This window comes from Callospermophilus lateralis, chromosome 1, assembly GCF_048772815.1.
Source record: "Callospermophilus lateralis isolate mCalLat2 chromosome 1, mCalLat2.hap1, whole genome shotgun sequence".
Taxonomy (NCBI): Eukaryota; Metazoa; Chordata; class Mammalia; order Rodentia; family Sciuridae; genus Callospermophilus; species Callospermophilus lateralis.
The window spans coordinates 689,028-714,233 of NC_135305.1; the positions used below are offsets into that span (position 1 = coordinate 689,028).

The window sequence follows — 25,206 nt, forward strand, 5'->3', positions numbered from 1 at the left end:
TTGTGTATGTACCTAAATGTTTGAGTTAGAACATATTAAAGCAGTAAATACCTGGTTTTTGTTTAAATTTAAAATATATTTAGGTTGTGGCTCAGTGGTAGAGTGCTTGCCAGCTTGTTTGAGACACTGGGTTCGATTCTCAGTACTTTATGTAAATAAATGAATAAAATAAAGGTCCATCAACATCTTAAAAAAAATTCTTTTTAATTTAATTTAAGATATATGTGTCCACTGGCCTGTATGCTCTGGTTACGCTGTGGTTTTAGTAATATTTCTAGTTCAGATTAATATTATTATTATAAATTTGAAGATGAGAAAACAGATCAAATATAATTTATATAAACTTGCATTAAGATGTACATACAGTTATATAATTTATAAGTCCTATGAAGAGTTATAGAAAATGGCCTCGTAATTTAGTGTTATCATTTGGCCTAATGAATCTGTGGCATTTCCTGTGAATTTTCATGATTTCTGCATTGGTCACAGCATTTATTCTTGAAATAGATATTGTGAATATACTAAAAACTAATAAGTTGTATATTAAAATGAGTGACTTGAATAATATATCTCGATAGCACTGTTAAGAAATAGAGACATTGAATTTCTTTTAAAACTAAGAGTGGGGCTGGGAATGTAATTAAGGGGTAGAGAGCTTGCCTAGTGTGCCATAGGCTCTGAGTTTGATCCCCAGCCCTGCCAAAATAAGTGGGGGAAAGAGTGAAAAGGCGATCGGTGCGAAGTGTTTTTTACTTATACAATTTTAGCTTAAGTTTAAAGTTAGGGATATTTACATTTTAGACAATGTTGGCTTTGGGGGATTGACTTATTTCTCTTGGCATGATAGTCTCCATAATTTCATTCTTCCTTATGGCTGAGTAATATTCCATGTGTTTATGTACCACATTTTCCTTATTCCTTCATCTTTTGAAGGGCACCTAGGTTGATTCTATAGCTTAGCTATGCAGAGTACTGTTTTCACAAAGCATAAGAGGTTATCCTGTTTACTCCATACTGTTTTCAGGGTAGATGTGGTAAACTCAGAAGGCCTGTGGTGATTGCCCCAGAGTGTCATGGGGCTCAAAGGAAGGATGGGGAGGGTTTAATGGTAAGTGGTGCATTAATATATGTGTATGGAATTCATGGGGAACAGCAAAATAATCATGCCATGTTCCATGGGTCAGAAGTTCCAGAGCCCAGTAAAGCAGCAGTGTGCAGGAGGGCAGTTCAAAGTTGGGTTTCTGGGTCTTCTCAGAAGGGAACTCTGTGGAAGTAATAACTCCTTCACAGTAGATGGTGGAACTGAGCTGCAGCTGGCCTAGCAATACTCCCACTGAAACCCACTCAGGCTCTCTGGGAGAAGGAGGAAAGTGCTCCCACTGGACCCCACCCAGGCTCTTAGGAAGAGGGGAGAAGTGCTCCCACTGGACCCCACCCAGGCTCTTAGAAATAGGGGAAAAGGGCTCCCAGGGCAGTTCTCCCAGTTAGCAGAGACTAGTACCTAAGTATAACCACTCCCAAGTTGTTGGACACAATGTCTGGACATGGCAGGAGAGGGAAAGAGTGATGTATTTAAATCTAAGCATTTGTCAGATCAGAAAAGGAAAACTAGTGGTAGTGCAATGTGGTTCTCCTCTTGCTTTAGCCACCATAGGAGAGGTTTTCTGCAGGATTGTGTCCTTCCTGTGCGTCTTGGTCCTGAAAGTACCCTGCCCTCCTCCTTCAGTAGATAGCCCTCAGTGAACGCTCAGTGATCTTATTGTGCCTTCAACCCTGAGTCACCTGGTGCTCTTTAGAGCTGGGTGGGGCATAGTTCTTACGGAAACAGTCACTGTGCCCCTGATCATCTACTGCATGGATGGTATTTCCATTAAACTTGTTTTATTTACAGATGTTTTCTCATGTCTTTTCCCATCATTGATATTTCTTCATTTACTTTTCTTAGCTATTTTAAAAGTCCTACAACTTTTTAAAGCAAACTATTTATTTCGGTGAATTTTTACTTGAATAGATCACATTCTAAGGAACTAACCTTATTTATGTGTATGGATTGAAAATGAGTGTCTGTGGGTTCAGTCATTCACTGGGCCAGCACTCTGTGAGAACTTAAAGATGAGTGTCTGCAGATGCACTCTTTCGCTGAGGCAGTCTTCTGTGACCCTGTGCTGTGCCCCAGGCATTGTGCTCAGCACCTGACACAAGTATGAGGAAGACAAGGCTGTAAATTTTAGAAAGTTAATTAGGTGGCAACAAACAAATCTGTATATAACCCCAATTTTATTTTATTTATTTTATTTTATTTTTTTGTGGTGCTGGGGATTCCAGAGCCTTGTACCTGCAAGGCAAGCACTTTACCAACTGAGCTATATTCCCAGCCCTAGCCCCAATTTTAAAGTCAGTACTGGGCAGTGGTAATCTGGGTCCTTTTTTAAAATTATTTTTACTTTTATTAACAAAATTATACATACTCTTGTATTTTTTTAAAACAAATTTTATATATATATATATATATATATATATATATATATATAATTTTAGTTGTAGTTGGACACAATACCTTTATTCCATTCATTTATTTATTTTATTTTATTTTATTTTATTAATATTTATCAACATCTTTGTTGGTATGTGGTGCTGAGGATCGAACCCGGGCTGCACGCATGCCAGACGAGCACACTACTGCTCAAGCCACATCCCCAGACCCATTCATTTATTTTTATGTGGTGCTGAGGATCGAACCCAGGGCCCTGCGCATGCTAGGCGAGCACTGTACCGATGAGCCTCAACCCCAGCCCATATTCTTGTATATTTTTTAAAAGTATGTATACTTTGCAAATGACTAAATTGATTAACATGAATTTCCTCACATACTTATTTTTTGAGAGTGCTTTTAAAATCACTTAGCCATTATCAAGAATATATAACATTGTTATCAATCATAGTTTTTATGTTGCACAATAGAACTCTTGAGCAGTAGTCCTACTAACTGAAATTTTGTATCCTTTGATGTTCTACTCCCTGCCTTTTCCTTTTCCTTTTTTTTTTTTTTTTTTTAAATACCGGGGATTGAACCCAGGCGTGCTTAACCTCAAAGCCACATCCCTAGCCCATTTTTATTTTTTATTTTGAGACTGTCTCACCAAGTTGTTTAGGGCCTTACTGAATTGCTGAACCTGGCTTTGAACTTGCCTCCTACCTCAGGCTCCTGAGCTGCTGGGATTACAGGTGTACATCATTGCCCCCAGCTTTTTTTTTTAAGTAATACATAAGTTATTTTTCTTTAATCTAGGGAAAGTATGTCAAAAATACCCATACCACACTTACTCATGATGGTTGTTGGTAGAAAATTATAAATGAATGGAGATATTGGGAATTTTTCAGTTTGTACTGATTGATTATACTGGAAATCATTTGTTTAGTAAAATCTGGTTTAGAACATTAATATTTTCTGGACTCATACCTAAATATGGTAGAAAAATCATAAGAAACCTTTATTAGGTCTCTCAGTTGGTGAAGTAGTTTGTTCATTTTTTAAAGAATGTGCTATTTGGGACACCTTTAAATTTCTTAAACATTTTCTTTATTGATGCATTTTAATTATACACAATGGTGGAATTTTATTATTAAGTATTCATGCACGTGATGTAACAAACAACTTGGCCAATTATCCTTCCCCAGTATTTCCCCTTTCCCTCTCCTTTTCCCTCCCCAGGTCATTTGCACTATTCTGCTGATATTCCTTTGAATTTTCATGAGATTCCCCCACACCTTTCTTTGCCTTTTTCCTCTCTAGCTTCTACATAGGAGACAAAACACACTTGACCTTCTGAGTTTGGCTTATTTCGCTTAACATAATGTTTTCAAGGTCTATCCATTTTCCTGCAGATGACATAATTTCATTTTTCTTTATGGCTCAGGAAAACTCCATTGTGTGTATACACCATCTTTTCTTTGTCCATTCATCCTTTGACAGACTCTCAAGCTGGTTCCATGGTTTGGCTTTTGTGAATCATGCTGCTGTAAGCATGGGTATGCATGTATTGATATAGTGTGTGAAAAATATGGAACCCTTCACAAATTTGCATGTCATCCTTGCACAAGGGCCACACACATCCCTGTATCATTCCAATTTTAGTGTATGTGCTACAAAAGCAAGCACTTAGGGCATTTTGTGCATTTACTAAGGTAATAGCTCAGCTCTTTAAATCAGTCCATTTTAAAACAAATGGTTTCTTGAGAATTAAAATTTGTTTGGTGATCTAATTGTGCATATGGGTCATCGTCTTTTCTTTTTCTTCTTTTGTTTGTGCGGTGCTGGGGATCAAACCCAGGGTGTTGCTGAGCTACATTCTCAGCCCCTCAGGTCTGATTCTGTGCCATGCCACCTTTACTTATTTTTCTGATGGGCAGTTTGTGGTCATTTCTACTGAATCTGGGGTTCAGTGAGGTATCTTTTTAGCGGATCACAGCAGTGATCTGGTGAAAGTACCAGTGCAGCTTCTCTGTCTTCTGTGTCCTGCCCAGCACCTGGTGACTACACAAGAGCTTTAGTGAGGACCCCAGTGGCCAGAGTAAAAACTAACATGGTGGTGTTCAGGATGCTTCCTTTTTATTTGTAAAGTTGTCATGGAAATTGAACTTGAAGGGTTTGTTTTTTTTGTTAATTTGCTTAATCATATAGTGAGGATCCTTTACTTTTAATGAACGCACTGTGATATATGTATTACGTTATGTTGTGTCTAGAAAGGTTTTAAAAACATGATTTTCTGATGTGAGAAGAATGCCTGGAATCCTGGCTAGTGATAACTACTAGTGACAAGTTGGTAGATTTCCTTAATCTTTGACATGTTTGTACAGTGTATGTATATGTATGTTAGTGTCTTCCTTTCTTCATTGAACATTATCTCATTATTCAGAAATGACTGTGATTATTGCAATTATTTATTTTATGGAAATATCATCCTTCATTTAAATGACTTCTGATGGACACAATTGAAAAAAAGATTAGATGACTGGGCACAGTGGCGTACGCCTGTAATCCCAGTGGCTAAGGAGGTTGAGGCAGGAGTATCGTAAGTTCAAAGCCAGCCTCAGCAACTTAGCTAGACCCTGTCTCTAAATAAAACATAAAAAGGACTGGGGGTGTGGCTCAGTGGTTAAGCACACCTGGGTTCAATCCCTGGTACCAAGAAGAAAAAGATTGTTAGATACATGGTGAGAAGTGATAAAAATAGTATGAGATATTATTTAATTTGATGTTTTTAAGCTACAGATTCATATTGAGCTATTTGGTGGGTCTGTATCTAGAGGCTACGTGAACTATTTTGAATCATTAGAGTAGAATGATAATTTTTAAGAAAAGTCTTAATTGTAGAAGACAGTGTTTGTTTTTGAATGGTAAGATGTTAAAAGTCTTCATAGGTTCATCCACATCTCTTCTTGTGGAAATAACCTTTAGGGGAAAGGCATTCCTACTCCAGTGAGGATTGGGTTGCTTTTCCTCTTCTGTGTGGGATATTAAAATCTGTTAATAGGAATGTTCTTAATTGAAGTAGTGGTTTTAGCACAGTAAAGTGATGGCTGCTTTGAGATTTCTGAGACTTGCTGGATGGTCTTGTCCTTCTGTGAATGCAGCTGCCCCTGTGGCCAACATCAGTGTCTTTTGGCTGTGTTTCTGATTGTGAAAGCACACTACAGAGGCCACACAGCTCAGGCAGACCCTCCGAGGGCGCTCCCCCAGCCTAGCTGTGCCCTTGGCTGGGTCAGGCACACCTGTTGACCTGCCTTCCTCATTAGGAAGTGGTGTCTGATTGTAAGGCTGGAATGGGAGGAGGGAGGCGAAACCCTGGATGCTGGTGAGTAGACAGGCGTTGCCCTGGGCAGCCACCTGAGGCTGCTGTGCCTGATGTCCCTGAGCCCTCTCAGTGCTGGGCCTGAGTCACTTTTCCGGCCACAGTGTTTTCTTGACCCCCTTCCTGCCCTGCTGGATTGGAGTGGAGCAGTTGAACCTTGGAATTTTTCTTTGTTTCTGTTTCACTGCAGTTTATTTATTTTGTGTTGTTGCTAAGAATTTATCTACCAAAAGGCTTTGTTATTTTAACACTTAAAAGCATGCCTTACAATTTCACTTTCTTTTCTCCTTTTGCCTGCATATCCCTAAAATATTTCCAAGGACCCTGCATCCTTGCTTTGGGCCAGTTTTTCTGTCTTCTGCTTCCTTCCAACAAGTACTGCCCAGGACATGGTAATCCCTCCCTCCCCACATCCAGCTTCCACCCTGATGCAGTGGATAAGAGTTGAAACTATATGTGAATGCTTTGTATCCTACAGTTTAGTCTGATTTTCTTTTCCTTCCTTGTGTGAGTAAGTATTGGTCAGTGACTAACATAGGATTTGAAAACGCACATCCTATTTCTGGGTCAGGTGCAATATAGTTTAATTTTAGCCTGTGTTAAATGTGGAGTTGCTTCCTTCTGTTTACATCTGAGGAATTGATGTGATTTAGGTTTCCCAGAGTAACATAGATCTGTGGGAAGTAAATCATTGGTGTGAGAAAAGAACCCGCCCAGCCCAGCCCAGCCCGCTTCATGCTGTGAGTCTCAGGTCAGAGAGCACCTTGCACTCTGGATTGGAATTATGCAGCTCCCATTGGAACACCAACTATCAAACTGCTAAAATTATTAATCTGAGTGATACTCTCACTTCTCTTACAAAACTTTGTTTATATATTTATTAAAGCTTTTAGTTTAATCTTTAATAATTATATCCACTATAGCATCTAGCATAGTGCTTTTGCATATGGTTTGTGCTCAGTTAACCTAGGCAGGCTGTTGAAACAGTGAATTATTAATTACTCATTTTACTAGGCCTTTGTACACCCACTTTGTCAATTATAGCGTACCCATTAATGGACATATTAGAAGTGAATTGCCTATTCAGATTATTGATCTGTTTCAATTCTACTATAAATACTTAAATGCCTAGCATGTGATTATATAAAATATGTAAGTATATAAGTACTAGGATTTTAAAACCAAAAAATTGATTTATAATCTGATACAAAAATGACAATACAATTTCTAGGTATGTTTTTCCACATATATGAAGATCTTAGAATATATCCAGTAGGTAATATGAAGTGTTGCTTTTCTTAATAACTTCAGTTGAGATTTTATACTAGGAGAAATAAGGGAGTGAGTGACTTTGTGTGTGAAGCAAAGTTTTAGAAAGGGGGTTTGGCAAGACAGAGGTGGAGTAATACCAGATGGCCAGAGGAAGGAAGGGGTGCCCACTCTCCCTGGAACAGCGGTGGGAGGCCAGGAAGGAGGAGAGGAGTGGCAGAAAGTGCAGGAAGACTGCCTGTGCTGAAGCCAAGAAGGGCAGTTTTCAGGAGCAGGACTAGGGTGGGGCACGTTACTGTTTTCAGATGTTGAGTACCTGCCACTCACCTACTTTCTGCCTCTTGGGATGTTCCCTATTCCGGATATTTCATGTAATATGTGACTTTTGTTTCTGGCTTATTTCACTTAGCATATTTTTTAAGCTTATCACAAAAACATGAATTAGTAATTAATTTCTTTTGAAGACGAATAATATCCCATTTTCTGGATATACCAGTTTGTCCATTCATTCATGGGTGGCTATTTGGGCTGCTTCCATCTTCTGGCTATTTGAATGGTGCTGCTATAAAAATCGGTGTCCACATTTTTGTTTGCACACCTCTTTCCAATTCTCAGGTGTACACCAGGGTTTACACTTTGAGGAACGCCAAACTGTTCCCCACAACGTCTGACCGTTTTACTTTCTTACCAGCAACATATACAGGTGCTGGTTCCTCCACATCCCTGCCAACTTTTTTTTTTAATGTATCTATTCTAGTGAAGTGGCATCTCATGGTGGTTCTGATATCTATTTTCCTAATGACTAATACCACTTTCACGTGATTTTGTGCGTTTCTTCCCAATTCTGCATTCAGTGAGACTGTTTGACAGCTTGAAATTGGCTGTGGCAGGAATATTTGCATTGTGGAGAAGTCAGCAGTCTCAGAGAAGTGAGTGGGAACAGCTGCCCTCCTGCTCTGAAGGATGTTCTGCAACTCTGAGAGGCTGGGCTGTCCTCTGAAAGGCAGAGTGGGAGCAGGCTGCCTCAGCCCAGTGAGGTTCTGCCACCTGTGTCTGTCTAGTTACGAATCTGCACCGGCTCCTGAGTCCCCGGCCCATTGCGGAGTCTGATTGTGGTGTCTCAGTACAAGAAGTGTACCTAAAGCTCTATTTTTGCTATTCAGAGGTAACTTAAGAGTTTGACAAATTCCTCTTGAGAAAGGTCTGTGAGCTCTGAATAAGGTTCCTCTTTTACTTCTGGGCCTCTGAAGTTACTTACTTGGTTCCATTGTTTTGGGAAATATCTGATTAAAATAAATGAACTACAGTAAAAAGGACTATTTATTTTTTTATGGGGCAGGGGGAGTTCTGCAGATGGATCACGGTAACAGTTACACAACAGAGAATATGTTTAATACCACTCAGTTATACACTTAAAATGTCTAATGTTAAATGTGTATTTAACATTAGCAGTCACACTCCTGGACATTTTTTTGGAGAAGTGAAATATACATGTGCACAAAAACCTTTACATAAGTAGGCGTTGTGTATGTGTAATAGTCAAAAACAAAACCATCAGGATGCCCTTCAGTAGGCAAATGGTCAAATAAAGTGTTACAACTACACCGCAAAATACCACTTGGCATTTAAAGGGGACAGGAACGGGGCAAACTGACAGATCTCAGAGGCTTTGGGTGGGCCAAGAAGTCAGTCTCCAAGGGTCATGCAGTGTGGGCCACTTACACACTGTTCTTAAAATGCCAGCATTTAGAGAGGGAGTCGAAGTGGTTGCTAGGGTGGGATGGTGGGAGTGTGCTCTAGGGGGGCAGTGGGGCAGGTCTGTGTCTCTATGATGGCCATGACACAGGGCCATGTGGTGGAGGGCAGGCGCCAATGTCCGTCCTCTGGTTTTATGGTGTTAGTGTGGCCGTGTAAGATAAGCCCTGGAGGAAACTGGGTGGACGGCATAAAGGGCCTTTCTATGCTTTTACAACTTCTATAATTATATATATATATATATATGTATATATATATATATATATATATATATATATATATTTTTAGAGAGAGAGAGAGAATTTTTTTTTTTTAGCTTTCGGCAGACACAACATCTTTGTTTGTATGTGGTGCTGAGGATTGAACCCGGGCCGCACGCATGCCAGGCGAGCGCGCTACCGCTTGAGCCGCATCCCCAGCCCCTATAATTAAATTTTTAAAATCCTTGGGGATGATTCTGAGCTCAGAACACCTCTGACACCACAGGCAGGGGTTTTTTTCCACCCAAAAACAATTCCACTTACTCTGTGGACGCTGGCTGGTGTGGCCGACACCAACCGGGCTACGTCAGATCCACAGGTGAAGGGCTTGGCCCCCAGGACTGCCCCCACTTCCAAAGCCAGCTGCAAATGGGTTGCCCAGACTACCCACGCTTCTTCCTAGCCAACCTCAAATTCAGAGTTCCACCAACCCCCTCGAGTTTGGTAATTTCTGGAACTGAGGGAAGCACTTTATTACCCTCCCCAGTTTATCACAAAGAAGACGAGGCAGGAACACCAGGTGGAAGAGACCCATGGGGACAGGTGTTGGGGTGTGGTGCGGAACTTCCTAGCCCTCTCTGGGCACACTGCACCCCATCACCCCTGTGTTCACCCACTCGGGAGTTCCCTGAACCCGTCACCTAGGTGTTTCCATGCAGGTTTCAGTTTGCAGTGCAGCGCTGACCACTGGAGGGTTGGGAAGAGCTGGACATCCTAACCTCTGGTCCTGCCTTGGTGGTTCTAGTGGGCAGCCCCCTCCTGAGACTGTCCACAGACCCACCAAGAGTCTCCTGATTAGAACAAGAGGAGCTTCTGTCACCCCGAAATTCCAAGGGACTTGGGAGCTCTGTGTCCGGAACCAGGATAAACACCAAGTACCTATTTTTTTTTATCACCATGATCTTATGATCTAATTATGGATACATTAATAGACTTTCCAAGAAGAAGTGAAGAAACTCGGGAATTTTATCAGGAGACATACAAAATTATGTAATTTTCCTCCTGAGGTTTCCTGTCATTCAGTATCTTACATGGAAAACAGCAAATGATAGAGTAAACTGTGCTATTCTCTCTGGATTATAAATGTAATACCAAAATTGTAGGCTTTTTAAAAATTTCCATATTGACATCACAGTTAATAACAAGTGTGGCAAACAGCCATTATGGGGATAGATGTACTGTGATCTTGATATTAAACACCCAGAAAAGATAAATGGTTATAATCAGAAAAAAAGTCCTAGTGTAAAAGTGTAAAGTCCTTGAGTCAGATTACCTACTGTTTCTTTGTATACAAAGAAAGGATTAAAAATATTGGAAACAATAGGCTTAGCGAGGCCAATTCCTGACTTTATTCTCACAACTCTTGAGATATTTGCTATCTGAGAGGGTGACATTAATCCCTCAGGAAATAATATGAACCTACTTCTTGAGAACAAAACCTTTAGAGTAAAATTGTAGCCTGATGAGATTTCTGAAGCCATACAGATGTTGGACATTCCTGCCACTGTGTAACTGCCTTCACAGTCTCAGTGTTGTGTGTGTGTGTGTGCACGCAGGTTAGAACAGATCTAAATTGATTCCAGAGAGGCAGACGAGCAGTGAACTCTAGCCGCAGTCCTCCCAGGCCATTCCAGTCAAAACACAAGCATGTGTTTGATAGCAGTTTGTGATTTGAAATAAGATAAAAACCAACCAGATTGTCTGACACGTTTAGATGAAGAAGATGAGAAAGAACACAGGCTTCCTCCTCTTGGACTCATTTTAATTTGTGAGATTGATGTAACTCATGCCCAAACCTCAATTTATATCAAGATTATCAATAACTGCTCGTTTGACTTTTCTTTCTGTTAGCAGTGGCAGAAGGGTGTCTGAGGACCTGAGTTTTGTCAGAGTATCCTTTAACTTTTTGGAAAATGTCATTAAGTAACTCTCAGGTTTTTGAAGAGCTGTCTTGCTGTGCTCCTGACTCTGGGTTATGAGGTATTCCTGTTTTGACTCTGCATTTAATATTAGTCCTGTCTTCCATTCCATACATGCATTGAAATTTAAGCCCCCTTTCCACGATAAATGGATGAATGCTTAGTGTATGTCAGATGTAACACTAAATTCAATGTGCATTCTCTTAGCAAATTAGAAATAAGAATTGGGTCAGATGTGGTGGTACATGCCTGTAATTCCAGCTATTTGGGAGGCTGAGGCAAGAGGATTGCAAGTTAGAGGCCACTCTCAGCAACATAGTGAGGCCCTAAGCAACTGAATGAGACCATCCTTCAAAATAAAAATAAGAAGGATTGGGGATGTAACTCAGTGCTTAAAGTGCCCCTGGGTTCGATCTCTGGTACCAAAAAAGCTAAAAATAAAAGGGGCTGGGTACATAGCTTAGTGATAGAGTACCCCTGGGTTCAATCCCCAGTAACAGTAACAACAAAAAAGAATTGGTTTTCAAATAAAGCTTAGATAGCTTTGTTATACAAGGTATACTGGGATTGACCTAGTTTTTAAATTTCTCCTTTACTCTTTCCTGATCTACAAGAACAGATAATGGTCATTCATATATCAAATAGGAACAAATCATTGAAGATAGACACTCTTCAGCAAGCACTGTAGACAGAAGTGCCCAGGCGCTGACCTGTCTGCGGCCACTGTTCCTCTGTCGGCCAGGAGCAGTGTCTCAAGCGGTGGCTCGCCCCGTGGCTCGGCCAGCGTTCCTTTGTCAGCAGCCCTCCCTTTTTCCAGCTGTCAGTTTGAAATGACGTAGGAAAGTCACAGGTTCACTCTGACTCTGGTAGACCTCCTGTGATTTGTGGGAGAATAGGGAGTGACGGTGGTCACTACCTGTGGTCTCAGGGAAGGACATCAGTGTGTTAGTGCTTTTTCACATTTCCTAGGGTAATTTCTCCTAGCAGAGTATTTTGAAAGTGTTTCTTGTCAGGAGGCAGGCAACTTTGTATTTGGTGAGTCAGATTACACTGGAGCAGTGACCAACATCCACATAAAGCTGACAGAGCCATTAAGAACAGTGTGGCCTTATGGGTTTTCTGGCAGATCAGTTGCTTTATTTACTATGTGAACAACTGCCTGCTTTTTATGTAGACTATAAATATGTAAAACAGCTCCTTTATACACTTCATTTTTAGCATGGACAGTAGCTATTCAGACACTGACAGTATGAGTTCCAGGATTCACATATTTTCAAAGAAACACACTTCTTCATAGCCTTTTAATGTTGAATACTTTTTCTATACAGAAGCAGCTATTTGGAAAAAAATCCCAGTATCTTAGGAAAAATACCTTTCACATTAAGATTTCTTGTGCCTGTTTCTACTTACCATGAATACTGACTTGGCTCTCAACAAGATGGAGAGGGGCAGACTGAGGAGAGACAGTCAGGCTGGGAAATTGGTAAAGAAGTTTGAATATGAAAAGATGGGAGGTCACGAATCTGTGCTGGCCTCTCAGTAACACTAGTTTCTAAATCCTAGGCTCTCCAGGAAGATGTTCTATGACATTGGAACCTTGGACGCCTTTTGGTTGCTTTGAGTTATGAACCAACACTCTGTAGGAAATTTTAACTTTCTGCAAGGCTTTCCCTCATTTATTCAGATTTTAAGACTAATTTGTATGGAGACTAAACAGTATTAAGCAATTTAAACATTTACAGACCTTTAGTTAGTGTCTGTCCGGGTTGAATTCTGTGAATGCAGGCCTTTTAAGTGAACCTGCAGTGTGCTTTCCAGCACTGTGAGCATCGATTGCTCCCATCTCCTACAAAATGACTTTCTCTTGTGATATAACTAATAGAGAACGGTTATCTAATGTTTTCACAGGACTTATGGTTATGTTCATGTTGCCTCATCTATCCTGTTTTTGAAACTGTTGGTCTTAGACAAGAAAACAAAACTCCCTGTTTCAGTTTTTGCAGTTTGTAGACATATGTAGAACTGCACAGTGGTATAGGAAGGTCGGTGTGTTCAGATGACCAGTACTTCCCGATCCTGTCTTTCAGAGCCTCCCCACCTCCCTGCCCCAGGGCATATCAGCAGTGCTGTGCCTGAAGCCTGGGGTCCTTCTTTAGCTCCTCCAGTGTGGTCCCAGATGGTGAGAAAATTCTTCCTCTGCAACATTGCTGCAAGTAAGAATCTTGTGGGGCTTGTTTTGTTTCAAGATATGGTCTAAAGGTATTTAGAGTGGGGCAAAGCTCAGATCCTTGGAACAAGGAAGAACATGAACTAGTAAATTTTATTTTAAAATGATCAATGTATCCCTTTATCTTTTAAGTTTTACTTAAAGGTATTAAATCAGTGATGTTTCTGTCAGATCAGGCGAGGCGGGCAGCGACCAAAGGAGGCAGATTTAAAAGGGCCACTGAATGAGGCTTTATTGAGACATCACTCCCGGGCAGAACTCGATCAGACCCACAGAGGGGACAGAAGGGTCTGAGGAGAAACCACTTGGAAGCTTGACCGGACTGGACTTTTATGGGGCTTACAGCAGGAAGGGAAGGGCTTGGGACAGGAAAAGGTGTTTTTAGGGTCCCTTGCCCCCTTGGAGTTGGTCAGGGGAGTTGGCTAAACTCCAGGATTGGCCAGGGGGTCCTGTTGATTGACAGGCATTAGTTAGGAGATCTGGCTGATTGACAGGCGTTGATGTTCCTTTCCTGTGTGGGCTGCTTTGTTCTAAGTGGCCACCAAGTCGCCACCACCCACCTAACAGCTTCAGGAACAGTAGAATTAGTTTGGTATCTCTTGGAGCTTCCCTGATGTTACCTATCTAAAGGGACCCTAGATCTTTCTTGTAAAGAGAAGTGGACAGGATGACTTTGTGCTGCATGCTCTGGCCCCTTGGTGCTGACAGGGTTTGAGAGCCCTCCCCCTGCTGTGCTGTCGTGGTGTACTGCTCATGTCTGCTTGAAGTATGGCATTTTTGAGTGGAAAAACCCTGCAAAAGTGCTGATTGTTAATGTTGGTCTTCAAGGGAGCATTGTTTGAAGAAAGCCATTCCTTTATTTAACTTCAACTTTACATGTTATTCCAAATTATATTTTAATGCTCAGAAATGGAAAAAAATACTAAATTAGAAATTTTTGACCAGTTTGTAAGTTCATTTCATCCTTAATACTTCAGCAGGGTGTAATGGGGAGGACTTTGGAGTCCCCCAAGTCCGGATCCCTCCTTATCTGCTGCTCATCTACTAGATAGAGGCATTGATGATCAAAGGGTTCTTGTGTGCACTGAGCATGGTACTGGATGTTCAGTTCCTGGCATAGTTAAGTAGTCTGTCTTTGTATATTTGGTTTAATTTTCTAAGTAAAATGAGCATCAACAGCTTATTAGGACCTAAAATAGGCTTTTGTTCTTTTTATTTTATTTCTTATTTGTATTATTTTGCACTACTGAGGAATCTTTGTTCTTTTTAAAGATAACATCTGAAAAGAAATTTTTGGGTGGTGTTGACTCAAAAATAGGAACTTGAGTAACATTATAATGACTACTTCTGCTTCATAGAGGTAATACAAATAACAAACATAAAAGCTTGCTTTGCAGTTGGAACTTAAAAGAGATTTGAGTACTTCTACTTTTTTAGTTGGAGGATAAGATTTGAAACTAAATGATACATGTTCATGCATTCTTATATGATTTGGGAACATGTTTTCTGTTATTCTGGCATCCCGGTCTTTCTCTATGATGTCTTTACTACTTTAAATTCTGCTTTGTGAAACAAGCAAATGTTCATGAATATGCATTAGCAACAAGCAGATTTTTTTATCTAGTGAACAAAATTTGAAATTTGTTAAGATTTACTTTCTTCAAATATGATATATTCTCTCATTTTCTTTGGCACTTTGAAACAACCATTTATAAATTAAAATCCAAAAGAACTATTAAGTGCTGTGTTCAAACCCATCCTTTGTGCATTCTAACAATGCAGGCTGCGTTCTTATGCACATAGTTCTCTGCTAGTTCCAGGTAGATTGGCCTCTATAGAGTGTCCCCTCAGATTCTGACCTCACACATTGTGCCTTACATGGTCAGGATGCACTGTGGCTTCCTCCCCTCCCCTCTCCATCCCCAGTGGCTTAGAATCTTCTCTCTTCTTTGCCTTGTTTAAGTGATAGGAGAAAAAAATCACACTCTTTTGTTCTCATGGTTAACACTTCACCTTTGATCACCAAAATATGGTGGTGCTAGGGGGCTGGGTACAGGCCATCACACCAAGCAACAGCCAACAATAGCTGGGCATCTTATAATTCAATTTGATTTTGACACTATGTGCCTAGAATTAATGTCAGACCCTAAGGTTAAGGACTGTCCTGCAAGTTGCACGGAATAGGTTGTCACCTGTGCTCCTTCCAGCCACTTATAAATCAGGGCTCCCACAACCCCTTCCAGGAGTTTGATCAATTTGCTACGTTAGCTCACAGTCTCAAGGAAACATGTATTTACTGGTATATTACAAAGAACACCAGAAAAGAATCTAGAAGACCAGCTGGGTAGAGAAATAACATGGTCAGGGTCTGGGGAAGAGGACCAAGCTTCTGTGCCCTCTTCAGATGTGTCCCACACCACACTCCCTGTGTGCGATGACTTGGAAGTTCTCCCAACTCCATCGTTTTGCATTTTGGTACAGGATCAATAAATAGCCAAAGGCTGTTCAGTCATTTAGCCTTTGATGGTCAGCTACCATTAACCCTGTCCCCTCCCCAGAAGTGGGAGGAGAGGCTGTTAGCCAGAGGCTAGAACCCTTTAATACAACTAGCCCCCTCTGGAGGCTGTCCAGGAGCCCTCTGGAACCACCTGATTAAAGCAAAAGATGCCCCGTCACCCAGGAGATTCCAACAATTTAGGGTTCTGTGTCAGGGACCCGGCGTCACTGGTTAATTCAGAAACAAAGGTTCTTTTACCACCTCATCTACAAGGGTTTTAGCCAGATATATCCCTGCTGTCTTTTTCTTGAATCCAGAAGGCCCCGCATTATTCTCCCCTCTCCATGCCAGCCCCTCCTCGTTCCCTAGGGCTGGAGCTGGTCTATAGGTGCTCCATGCATGCTTTCTTCAGAAGGAATGGCCCCGTGACTGAAATCAGAGTTCCCAAGTGTCAGGTGGTTCTTGTCCTAGCATGTGGTTGTGTGTAGAGATGCTGTACTTACTTGGGTATAATTGCCCTGGCCCCTGGCACTGGTGAATGTTCAGCTTTAGATGTCAACCTGGCATTTAAGAATGACAGGAGGGGCTGGGGTTGTGGCTCACAGGTAGAGTGCTTGCCTACCATGCATGAGCCACTGGATTCGATCCTCAGCACCACATAAAAATAAAATAAAGGTATTGTGTCCACCTACAAATATATATATATATATTTTATTTATTTTTTTTTTAAATAAAAAGAATGACAGGGGTAGGAATTCACTAGCACACTGGCAGACCCACCTGAGAAGTGTCAGTGAGCTTAGTGAATGGTTTTGGAGAAACAGATTACTTTTTTTTTTTTTTTAATATGGGGATTAATCTTACCACTGAGCCACAGCTCTAGTTCATTTTTTTTGTTTTGTTTCGTTTCGGTTTGGTTTTTTTTGAGAGGGGGCTTCACTGAGTTGCTGAGGCTGGGTTTGAACTTGGAATTCTGCAGTCTCAGCCTCCCAAATTGCTGGGATTATAGGTGTGAACCATTGCACTCAGGAGAAGAGCACTTTCATTCTGGAACACTGGTGGGAGTCATTTTTCCATGTTCAATCATAAAGAGTTTGGTCAGCATGGTTGTATTTTCCCTTTAAAACTTAATATACCAAAAATTTTCATTAAAATCAAATTTGGAATAGATTATTTGTGTGTAATACAATCCTAATTCCAATTATCATTCTCTCCCAGTATTGTTAAAATATTATTTAATTTATGAAAATTCCATTTTTACACAGTTTTAGTTACTTTATAAAAATAGCACTTCTGTATTAGAACATTTTCTTTATGTTCAATCCTAAGTTACAGTAATAATTAGAAAAGTAATTTACATTTCTCATAAGGAATCTCAAAACTATGGAAATGCATAAAGTGGAAGGTAAATCTTCATTCTCCTTGTAACTGTCTTGGTTTATATTCTCACAAACGTCTGCATTTATAGAAATGTGTAACTTATAAAACATTTTTATATATACATATGTATGCTAACAGTATTTTAAGAATACTTGGCCCCTTTTCATCAATTCTGATTGGTTGGAAAATCTGGCTATATCTTCTATTACCAGACAGTCATTTCTCATAATTTTTTAAAGACTTTGTTAGAAAGTGGAAGTTTGTTTGATGTGTTTAAAATGTGGATTTGATATAGTGTACTGACTGGAAAATATCAGGACTATTGTTTATTGGCTCAACTGATGAACCGGTGACAGATGGTGTATAAGTAGGAATACTCTGATGCTGAGAAGATAGAAGCTCCGTAACTTTAAGGGGTGGACTAAGAGGCAGGGTGCAGGATTTGGCCCTGTCCAGCTGAGGAGCATTTAAGGCTTGTGGGGAGAGTGTGAGACTGGAGGTGTTGAAGGTGGAGGAGCAGTTGGACTTGGGCGTGTGTGGTTCATTGTCCAGCACCAGCTCTTCAGGAGGAGCTGGCAGAAGGAGGAAGTAGGGAAGATAAGAAGTAAGCAAAAAAGAGCACAGTTCTTTGTAGTCATGGCTGTTTTGTTTGGCTTTGGCAGGAGTGAGATAAAAGGCAGGTTTTTCTACTGTCCTTCGTTTCTCCCCTTCCCCTCCCCTCCCCTCCCCTCCCCTCCCATCACTTCTCTCTACCTATTATTATTGTGTGTATATACGTGACTGTATGACCAATATGATTCTGCAACCTGTACACTCAGAAAAATGAGAGATCGTATCCCATCTGATTCAAATGTATGATATGTCAAGGTCATTGTACTGTCATGTGTAACTAATTAAAACAAATAAAAAATTAAACAAAACAAAAAGGCAGGTTTTTGAAGGTGAACCAAAGAAAATGTGATTCCAGCTTTCTTTGAATATCAAGCTGAGAAAGTTTAACTATTTGATAAATAAGTAGGAGCTTGAGGTCTTGAATAAGGTGGAATGAGATTCTTGTTTAACAGAACAATGTTTCTTGTAGCTAAACTCAGTGAAGTTGGGACGGTCAGACACTTAGGTAGACACTGGCAGAGATGTCCTTTGGTGTTCACTCTTGAATTCAGAAGGAGCACATCAGTAATAAAGTCTGGCTGTCGGCACACAAGGTACACAGTATCTGCCTTTTATTCCTTCTCTTGCCTTCAATGTTGGGTTAGATTTGGAGAGAAGGGTCAGAAAGGGAGACTGCCTCACAGCAAATTGGGAGAGGCCACAGCTGAGTATCCGCTTTAATGCTTAGCTTACCCCTGTGTGTCAACCATACATCCCATTCCCGATCTGACTTTTAGAGTGTTGAGCTACTCTACAGTAATGGAAAGAAATGGCAGATTACCCATTGCAAACGAATTGCACATAATTAATTTTGCGACTTCATTCGATGGGTCTAGCAACTCTCCAACTTTTCTCACTGAAATCCCTGACTTTCCCAGTTCCCTGGGGAAAACTGGTTCCACCTGGGTCAAAATCCACCTTTCAAAACTGACAGACACGTATCCCCTAAAGTCCAGTGATCATCTCTAGCAGTTTCTTTCCTGACTTCTAAGCCATTCTCTGATTCTGGAAGGTTGCTACCCCTTTGGTTTTTGCAGTCAAAATGGACTCAAGCTAACTTAATCTAGAAGCCCTCCAGCTCGGCTCGTGGTTCAAGCACAGTGAGTACGTCATGCCGAGTGGTGTGAAGGAATAGGGCCTTGAGGCTTGTGGACAGGGAGGGACCAGAGCACTGCCAAGCCTGCTGCCGCTGTGGCTCTCCTAAAAGTGCCAGGGCCTCCAGGGGCTGGTGGGCTGGAGTGTGCCTTAGTTAGGCCTCTGTGGGACCAGGGCTTGCCTTCTGTTGGGTGGCACCCTCAGTTGTTTGTCCTCAAAGGTGAGAGGTTGAGTTGGATCTCAAGACCCCTTCTTGGAAATCCCCCTGCCTGCCATGAGAATATTCCCTGCCCAGCTGCTCCGCCTAGTCCAGCTTCCTCTGCTGTAGCACAAGGTCAGAGCTTTAATTGGTAAAGTGCTTTGTAGCTTAGGAAAGTTTTGGACATCAAGACCTTTCTCCCCTCAGTCACCAATACAGACTTGCCTGGGATCTACTGTACCTCTAAACCAAAGTGTTATCACAGCATTGGTGGCCTGTGTGCTCTTCCTTCTTTGAAAACTCTATGTCTGTGGCCAAAACAGAGCTAGCCTTCTGCTGTAAGGATGCTTTATTTAGCTCCAACAGCAGAAAAAAATATTTTTTCTGCTTTTTTTTCTAAGTGGGCTTATTTTTGCCTTTGCAAACACTTCTAGTACACAGGTCTAACCCTGGAGACTGATAATGCACACTTGGGAGGGCGTGGGAGGCCAGGTGGAGATGAGCTCTTGAAGAAGGGCATCTGGCTGGGTAGAACTGAAAGGGGACAACAGAAGGAAGAGGTGGGTTCTGAAGGCTCCAAGTCTAGATTTCTAACATGAAGATGGCAGTGCTAATGATGATCCTTTCAAAGAAGAGATGGTTTTTGTGTGTTCAGACACCAGGAACAAACATCCCTCTGGACGGTGGGAGGCAGAGAAGGTCCTGGTGGCATTTGTTGGCTCTTGGCTCTTCTGCCTTCAAGTTCTGAAATGGTGAGCCAGGGGCCACACCTTCCAGCTTTCCTCCTCCAAGCTCCGGAGCAGACTGTGTTAGAGAAGCCTCATGTAAACACAGGGCACTTGGAGAACACAAGATAGCCTGCAGGGTGTTTATCCGCAGTGGGCAGGAGTCAGTAAGTCCTGTCTCTCTATCTTTTTCTCTTAGGTTCATTTTCCAGACACTGAAAGAGCAGAATGGCTAAATAAGGTAAGATTAGAATATTCCAAATACCAGATATCAGTGGGAATCAGAGGATGAGAGACCATCTTTCCGTATTTGGGGATTTGGATGTTGGCATGACGAGAGCTCATTTAGACTGCAGTGGGAGGCTTTCGCTCCCCAGAGAGCTGGGTCTGCTGCCTTCCTCCTGAGTGAAGCTTACCGCTGACCGAGAAGACTTGGGCTCACATTGCTTCACTAACTGGCCTGTGTCTCCCTTTCTGAATGTAGAGCATTGAGTCTACTGTATGATAATCACAAGCACAAATTCAGGAAATGTTATTATAAGAAGGGAAATAATTCCCAAGAAACCTCGCAATGTATGTAATATGCTTTTAAGATTTGTTTTAGGATCAGTAGACTTTGAGCCAGATCTTTATCTTGTACTTTGTGTATCTCTGGGGCTGTGTGTGAACACTCACCTACATAGTAACCCCTGTAGCCCTGGTAGTCTGGCCTTAAACAAAGTCCCGGGCACTTACTAGAATCTGAGCAGTCAAGGTGTCCAGCAGTGAGTTGAAAGCAGTCATCAGACGTGCTGACCACAGACTACTATAGAGCTTGTTCCCGCAACACAGTGGTGCTTAGCATTTTATCATCGCATGTTTTCAAAGCTTAAATTATAAAGTGTTGATTTATATAACAAGAAAAGCATTTCCCCCTTTTAATTTTTAAAACCAGATTCTGGCAAGCTACAGGATTATGATTTTTCAGGATAACTCAGGTACATGTGTATCACAGTGATTGTTAACATAGTTCTTTCTCCTTCCAGACTGTAAAGCACATGTGGCCTTTTATTTGCCAATTTGTAGAGAAGCTTTTTCGAGAAACCATAGAGCCAGCTGTGCGGGGAGCCAATACCCACCTCAGCACCTTCAGCTTCACCAAGGTGGACGTGGGCCAGCAGGTCAGCTGCTTCTTGGTGTCTTATTGTGCACACGGTAGGATTACTGTCAGAACAAGACATCATTAACCACTCCACATATTCCAGAAGGAACTGTCCACCAGGAGCCAGCCTGTGTGCCACAGTGCCACCCAGGACCCACACCCACAGGGTGCCTTCTGCCCAGGACAGTCCCCACATTGCCCACACGCTCGCTGCGCTTCTCCACCACCTCAGCCTCCATTGGGTACTTTCTCTCTGACTCTTGCTTTGTCTTCCGTAATGTGTCTTTCTGCCCCACATTCTTCTGGCAGAACTGCCTTTCAGATGTACAGTCTGACATGTTAGAGTTCGACATATATATATTTATATATTTATCCCTCTCAAGATGTTAAGAGCAACAGCTAAGGATACCTGCTAGATGGCAGGATCATGTTCATCACCAAGAAGAAAGGAGAGCTGCTGGTTGCTGATACACCTCTAATGAAAGCCTCAGGATTGAATTTAAATAACTTGGGCATGGCAAGTTTCTTTCTTTTTTTTGTTTTTGTTTTGCTGTACAGAAGTTCAACCTAGGGCCTTGCACATACTAGGCAAACACTCTACCACTGGGCTAAAGCTCCAGGCCTTTTTATTGTATTTTGAGACACAGTCTTACTAAGATGCCCAGGTTGCCCCAAACTTGTGATCTCCTGCCTCTGAAGCCTCCAGAGTAGTTGGGATTGAAGGTGTGAGCTGCCACATTCAAGTTTCCAATTTTTTGTTTGTTTGTTTGTTTTTAATTTTAGTACTGGGGATTGGTTAGGGGTGCTGTACCACTGAGGTACATCCCAGTCCTTGTTACTTTTTGTTCTGAGACAGGGTCTTGCTGGGTTGTTGAGGCTGACCCAGAACTTGCCATCCTCCTGCCTCAGCCTTAAGTCAGTTTTTATAAGGATTACCAACAATTCAAGGTAACCTTGTTTTATATGCCTAATAAGAACTGGAGTCTTATGGTTCACATACTTCAGTGCATAGACAGCGCTCAGGTGTCATCCTGTGGCATGGCTCAGGGCTGTAACAAATAGGGCCTAGGGAGTGTCTGGCGGGTACTGCACATGTTACCTCATGGCTGTGTCGGTCTCCATCCTATCTCTGCTGGTTGAAAGTTACTTTCACCCATCACATCTGGTTCGTGCTTGTGGGGAATGCTCACTGCATATGGAACTCTGTGGTCATTCCATATGCAGTGTCTGCAGCGCAGGGCCACGCCTGGCCCAGCCTATGGTGGCTTCTTCCCTTAGCTTTCCGATGTCCCCATAGGATGCACAACTGCCCTGTTCAGGTGTCCCAGTATCTGCACAGGTTGCCTGGGTGACCCTGAGTGGGTAGTGCTGCTTTACTTCCATGAGCTAAACTGATAGCAGCAGTTAGGGAAAACATGGATACAAGTTAAAGTACTGGGAAGTCGCGTCACAAGCCTTTCTGTGACTATCTAGATGGTACATATTCAAGCTCTTCATGGCGTTTTCTTCTCTTTTTCTCCACTCCTTCTTTTTAAAATCCTTTAAAATGGTGAGAAGCATTCTTAGCTGCAGACTGTACAAAAAATAGGACAAAGATCATTGTAGCTTTCAGACCAAGTTTACTACTGTCCCCTACTGGAAAGAATGCTGGTGTTTATGGAGATTTAGAAGTCTAACCTCCGCTGGGTTTATTATTAATGATATTCATGTTCTGTTACACATGCTTTAGTTTTGATACCAACTAATAAGAACCTTGGAGAAGAGTGAAGCAATAGAGTGATGGTTAAAGAACACCTAAGGAAGAGTGACAGTCGAGGAGGACAGGTCACTGGAGAGAAAGGGAGGTCACTTAAGGTGGCTTTCATATTACTATCTACCCCATAACATCTCTTAAGTGGCCACTAACCCTTGCTGTCCCTGCCAGAACTCCAGAGCGTGAATGGAACCCTGTTTGTGGAGCTTTCTCATGTGAGGTCACTCTCAGTCATCTGGAGTTGGGTTTCTCTTAATGCTTCCCCTAATCTAAGATGGCACTTAGGCTTGGGAAGGGCATGTGTTGGCTACTGCGCATCCTTAAGTAAGGGACGTTGTAGGTAACCCATTTTCTTTTCCCACAGAGTGGGCTGATCGGGTTTCTGAGTGGTTCCTCAGTGTCCACGTGTCTTGTCTTGTTTTTCAGTGAGCTTTTGCGTCATTGTGGCCGAAATACCTGACAAGAACAACTTAGAGGAGGGAAAGTTTTTTGGAGGCTCATGATTTTAGAGATCTCCAGTCCATAGATAACCAACTCCATCATTCTGGCCCACCATGAGGCAGCACATCATGGAGGAAGGGTGAAGCTTATTGCAGTGTCAGAAAACAGAGGGAGACCTCAAGGAAAAAGCACCCCCCAGGGTAGGTCTCAAGTCTCCTCTGAGACCCAAGGCAAACTCTTGGCTGTGCACCCCTGTAAAAATCAATAGCAAGTTTTATATATAGATCCATCCATCCAATATAGAGTGTTTCAGAGTGCACATTCTCATTCCAAGGGACTAGGGAATGGGGCATAGAAATAATGGGTGAGCCCAAACTAAGATTGAAACCCAGCTGGGCAAACAGGTTTCCTAATTCTGTTTGTGACTCTGTACAGCATAGGACATAGGGCAGGGAGATACGTTCTACGGAAGCCTGGCAGCCTGGCCCTTGGCCATGCTGGGTGCAGCACACATGGTCTCTTCAGCCTTGCTCAGTGGACAAGGCACACTACTGGCACCTTTGATTTCTAGGGTCTCCGTTCCAGCTTCACTTGCACACTTCATTCAGGACTCGGACCCTGCTGCTATTTGCCCGGCCCCCGGGCCTGTCTTTGAAATATGCATGGGAGCCTCCTGGTCTCCTCGACTTTAGCATGCTGCATTCCTGCAGAGCCAGCTCCATGTGGATGATGCCAGCTAGTGTAGCACCTGGACCCTGGAGTTATGAGTGCAGTAACCTCTGAGTGCCTGCAAGGTTCATCATGGTGAAGCAACTTCCTAGACCCCTCTGTTAGCAGGGTGCTCCCACTGTCTCTTCTCAAGGGAATTTTTCTTTCTGGACCCTTTAGTCTGCAATGGGTGTGGTTGGTCTTACAGATTCCTGAGGTGTCCTAAAGGCGTTTTTTTCCTCTTCCTCCTATCTTCTGTGCAATTTAGGGGTTGTAATCTATTTCTTGTCCCCAGTTTTATAAGCATTCTTCTGGTCAAATTGCTTGTTTTTAAAATCCTTTAGCCTTGCTTTCTACTCCTGAGTCTCATAGTAAATCTGGCTAAAACATGCCTGCAAATGCCACAAATGAATACTATACTGCTTTGAAATTTCCTCTATTAAATAAATTTTTAGTTCAGGGGCTGGGGCTATAGCTCAGCGGTAGAGTGCTTGCCTCACACATGTGAGACACTGGGTTCGATCCTCAGCACCACATAAAAATAAAATAAAGATGTTGTGTCCACCGAAAACTAAAAAATAAATATTAAAAAAAAAATCTCTCTCTCTCTTTCTCTTTCTCTCTCTCTCTCTCCTAAAAAAAAAAAAAAAAAAAAAAATGGGCAAAATGTAGACAAGTTCTCTGCCAGAATACAATACAAGTGGCCTCTAGGCGAATTCCCCAAAGAGTCTTCAATTCTTCTGAAACCTCATCAGTACAGTCTGTACTCAATAGGTATTCTGTCCTGGGGTCCCCCCAGAGCCACCCATTAAGCTGCATTTACAACATTCTAAAATTTTCTGGTTTACATCTCTAAACTTCAAAATTCCTCCAGCTTGAAAGACTTCTGAACCAACAATCAGGTTAGTCACAGTTACAACCCAACTTCTCAGTACCAATTTCTGTTTTAGTCAAATTTTGAGACACTGTGACCAAAATACCCAACAAGAACAACTTAGAGAAGGGAAAGCTTATTTGGGACCGATGGTTTTGGAGGTCTCAGTCCGTAGACAGCTCACTCCATTGTTCTGGGTCCTAGGTGAGGCAGCACATCATAGGGCAGGCTGCCGCTGAGGAAGGCTGCTGGGAAGCCGAGAGAGGGCCAGAGAGAGCAAAAGTGGTCACTGGGAAGAGGAGCCCGTCCATGGCACACCCCTAGCATCCCACCTGCCTACAGTTACCACCCAGCAGTCCATTCAAACTAGGATGACCTGATTAGGTCACAGCCCTCCCAGTCCAGTCATTTAACCTCCCAGCATTCCTGCATTCCCACAGAAGCTTCTGGGGGAACCTCA

The 25,206-nt window shown here is 42.1% G+C and overlaps 1 protein-coding gene and 1 non-coding gene across 4 annotated transcripts in view; one reads left to right on the forward strand and one right to left on the reverse strand.

Annotated features, from left to right (window-relative positions):
* Esyt2 (extended synaptotagmin 2) overlaps window positions 1–25,206 on the forward strand; it is a 76,568-nt gene that overhangs the window by 3,998 nt on the left and 47,364 nt on the right. For 2 of the 3 annotated variants that reach the window (XM_076872990.2, XM_076872998.2), the window contains exons 2-3: window positions 20,029–20,070; window positions 20,855–20,989. The exons of the other annotated variant lie outside the window; for it this stretch is intronic. In XM_076872990.2, coding sequence (XP_076729105.1) covers window positions 20,029–20,070; window positions 20,855–20,989 — 177 coding nt within the window. The remainder of the gene's footprint in view (window positions 1–20,028; window positions 20,071–20,854; window positions 20,990–25,206) is intronic. 3 annotated transcript variants of the gene reach the window in all.
* Window positions 4,056–4,159, reverse strand: LOC143383920 (U6 spliceosomal RNA). The gene has a single exon (XR_013089220.1). It is a non-coding gene; the product is annotated as a U6 spliceosomal RNA (small nuclear RNA).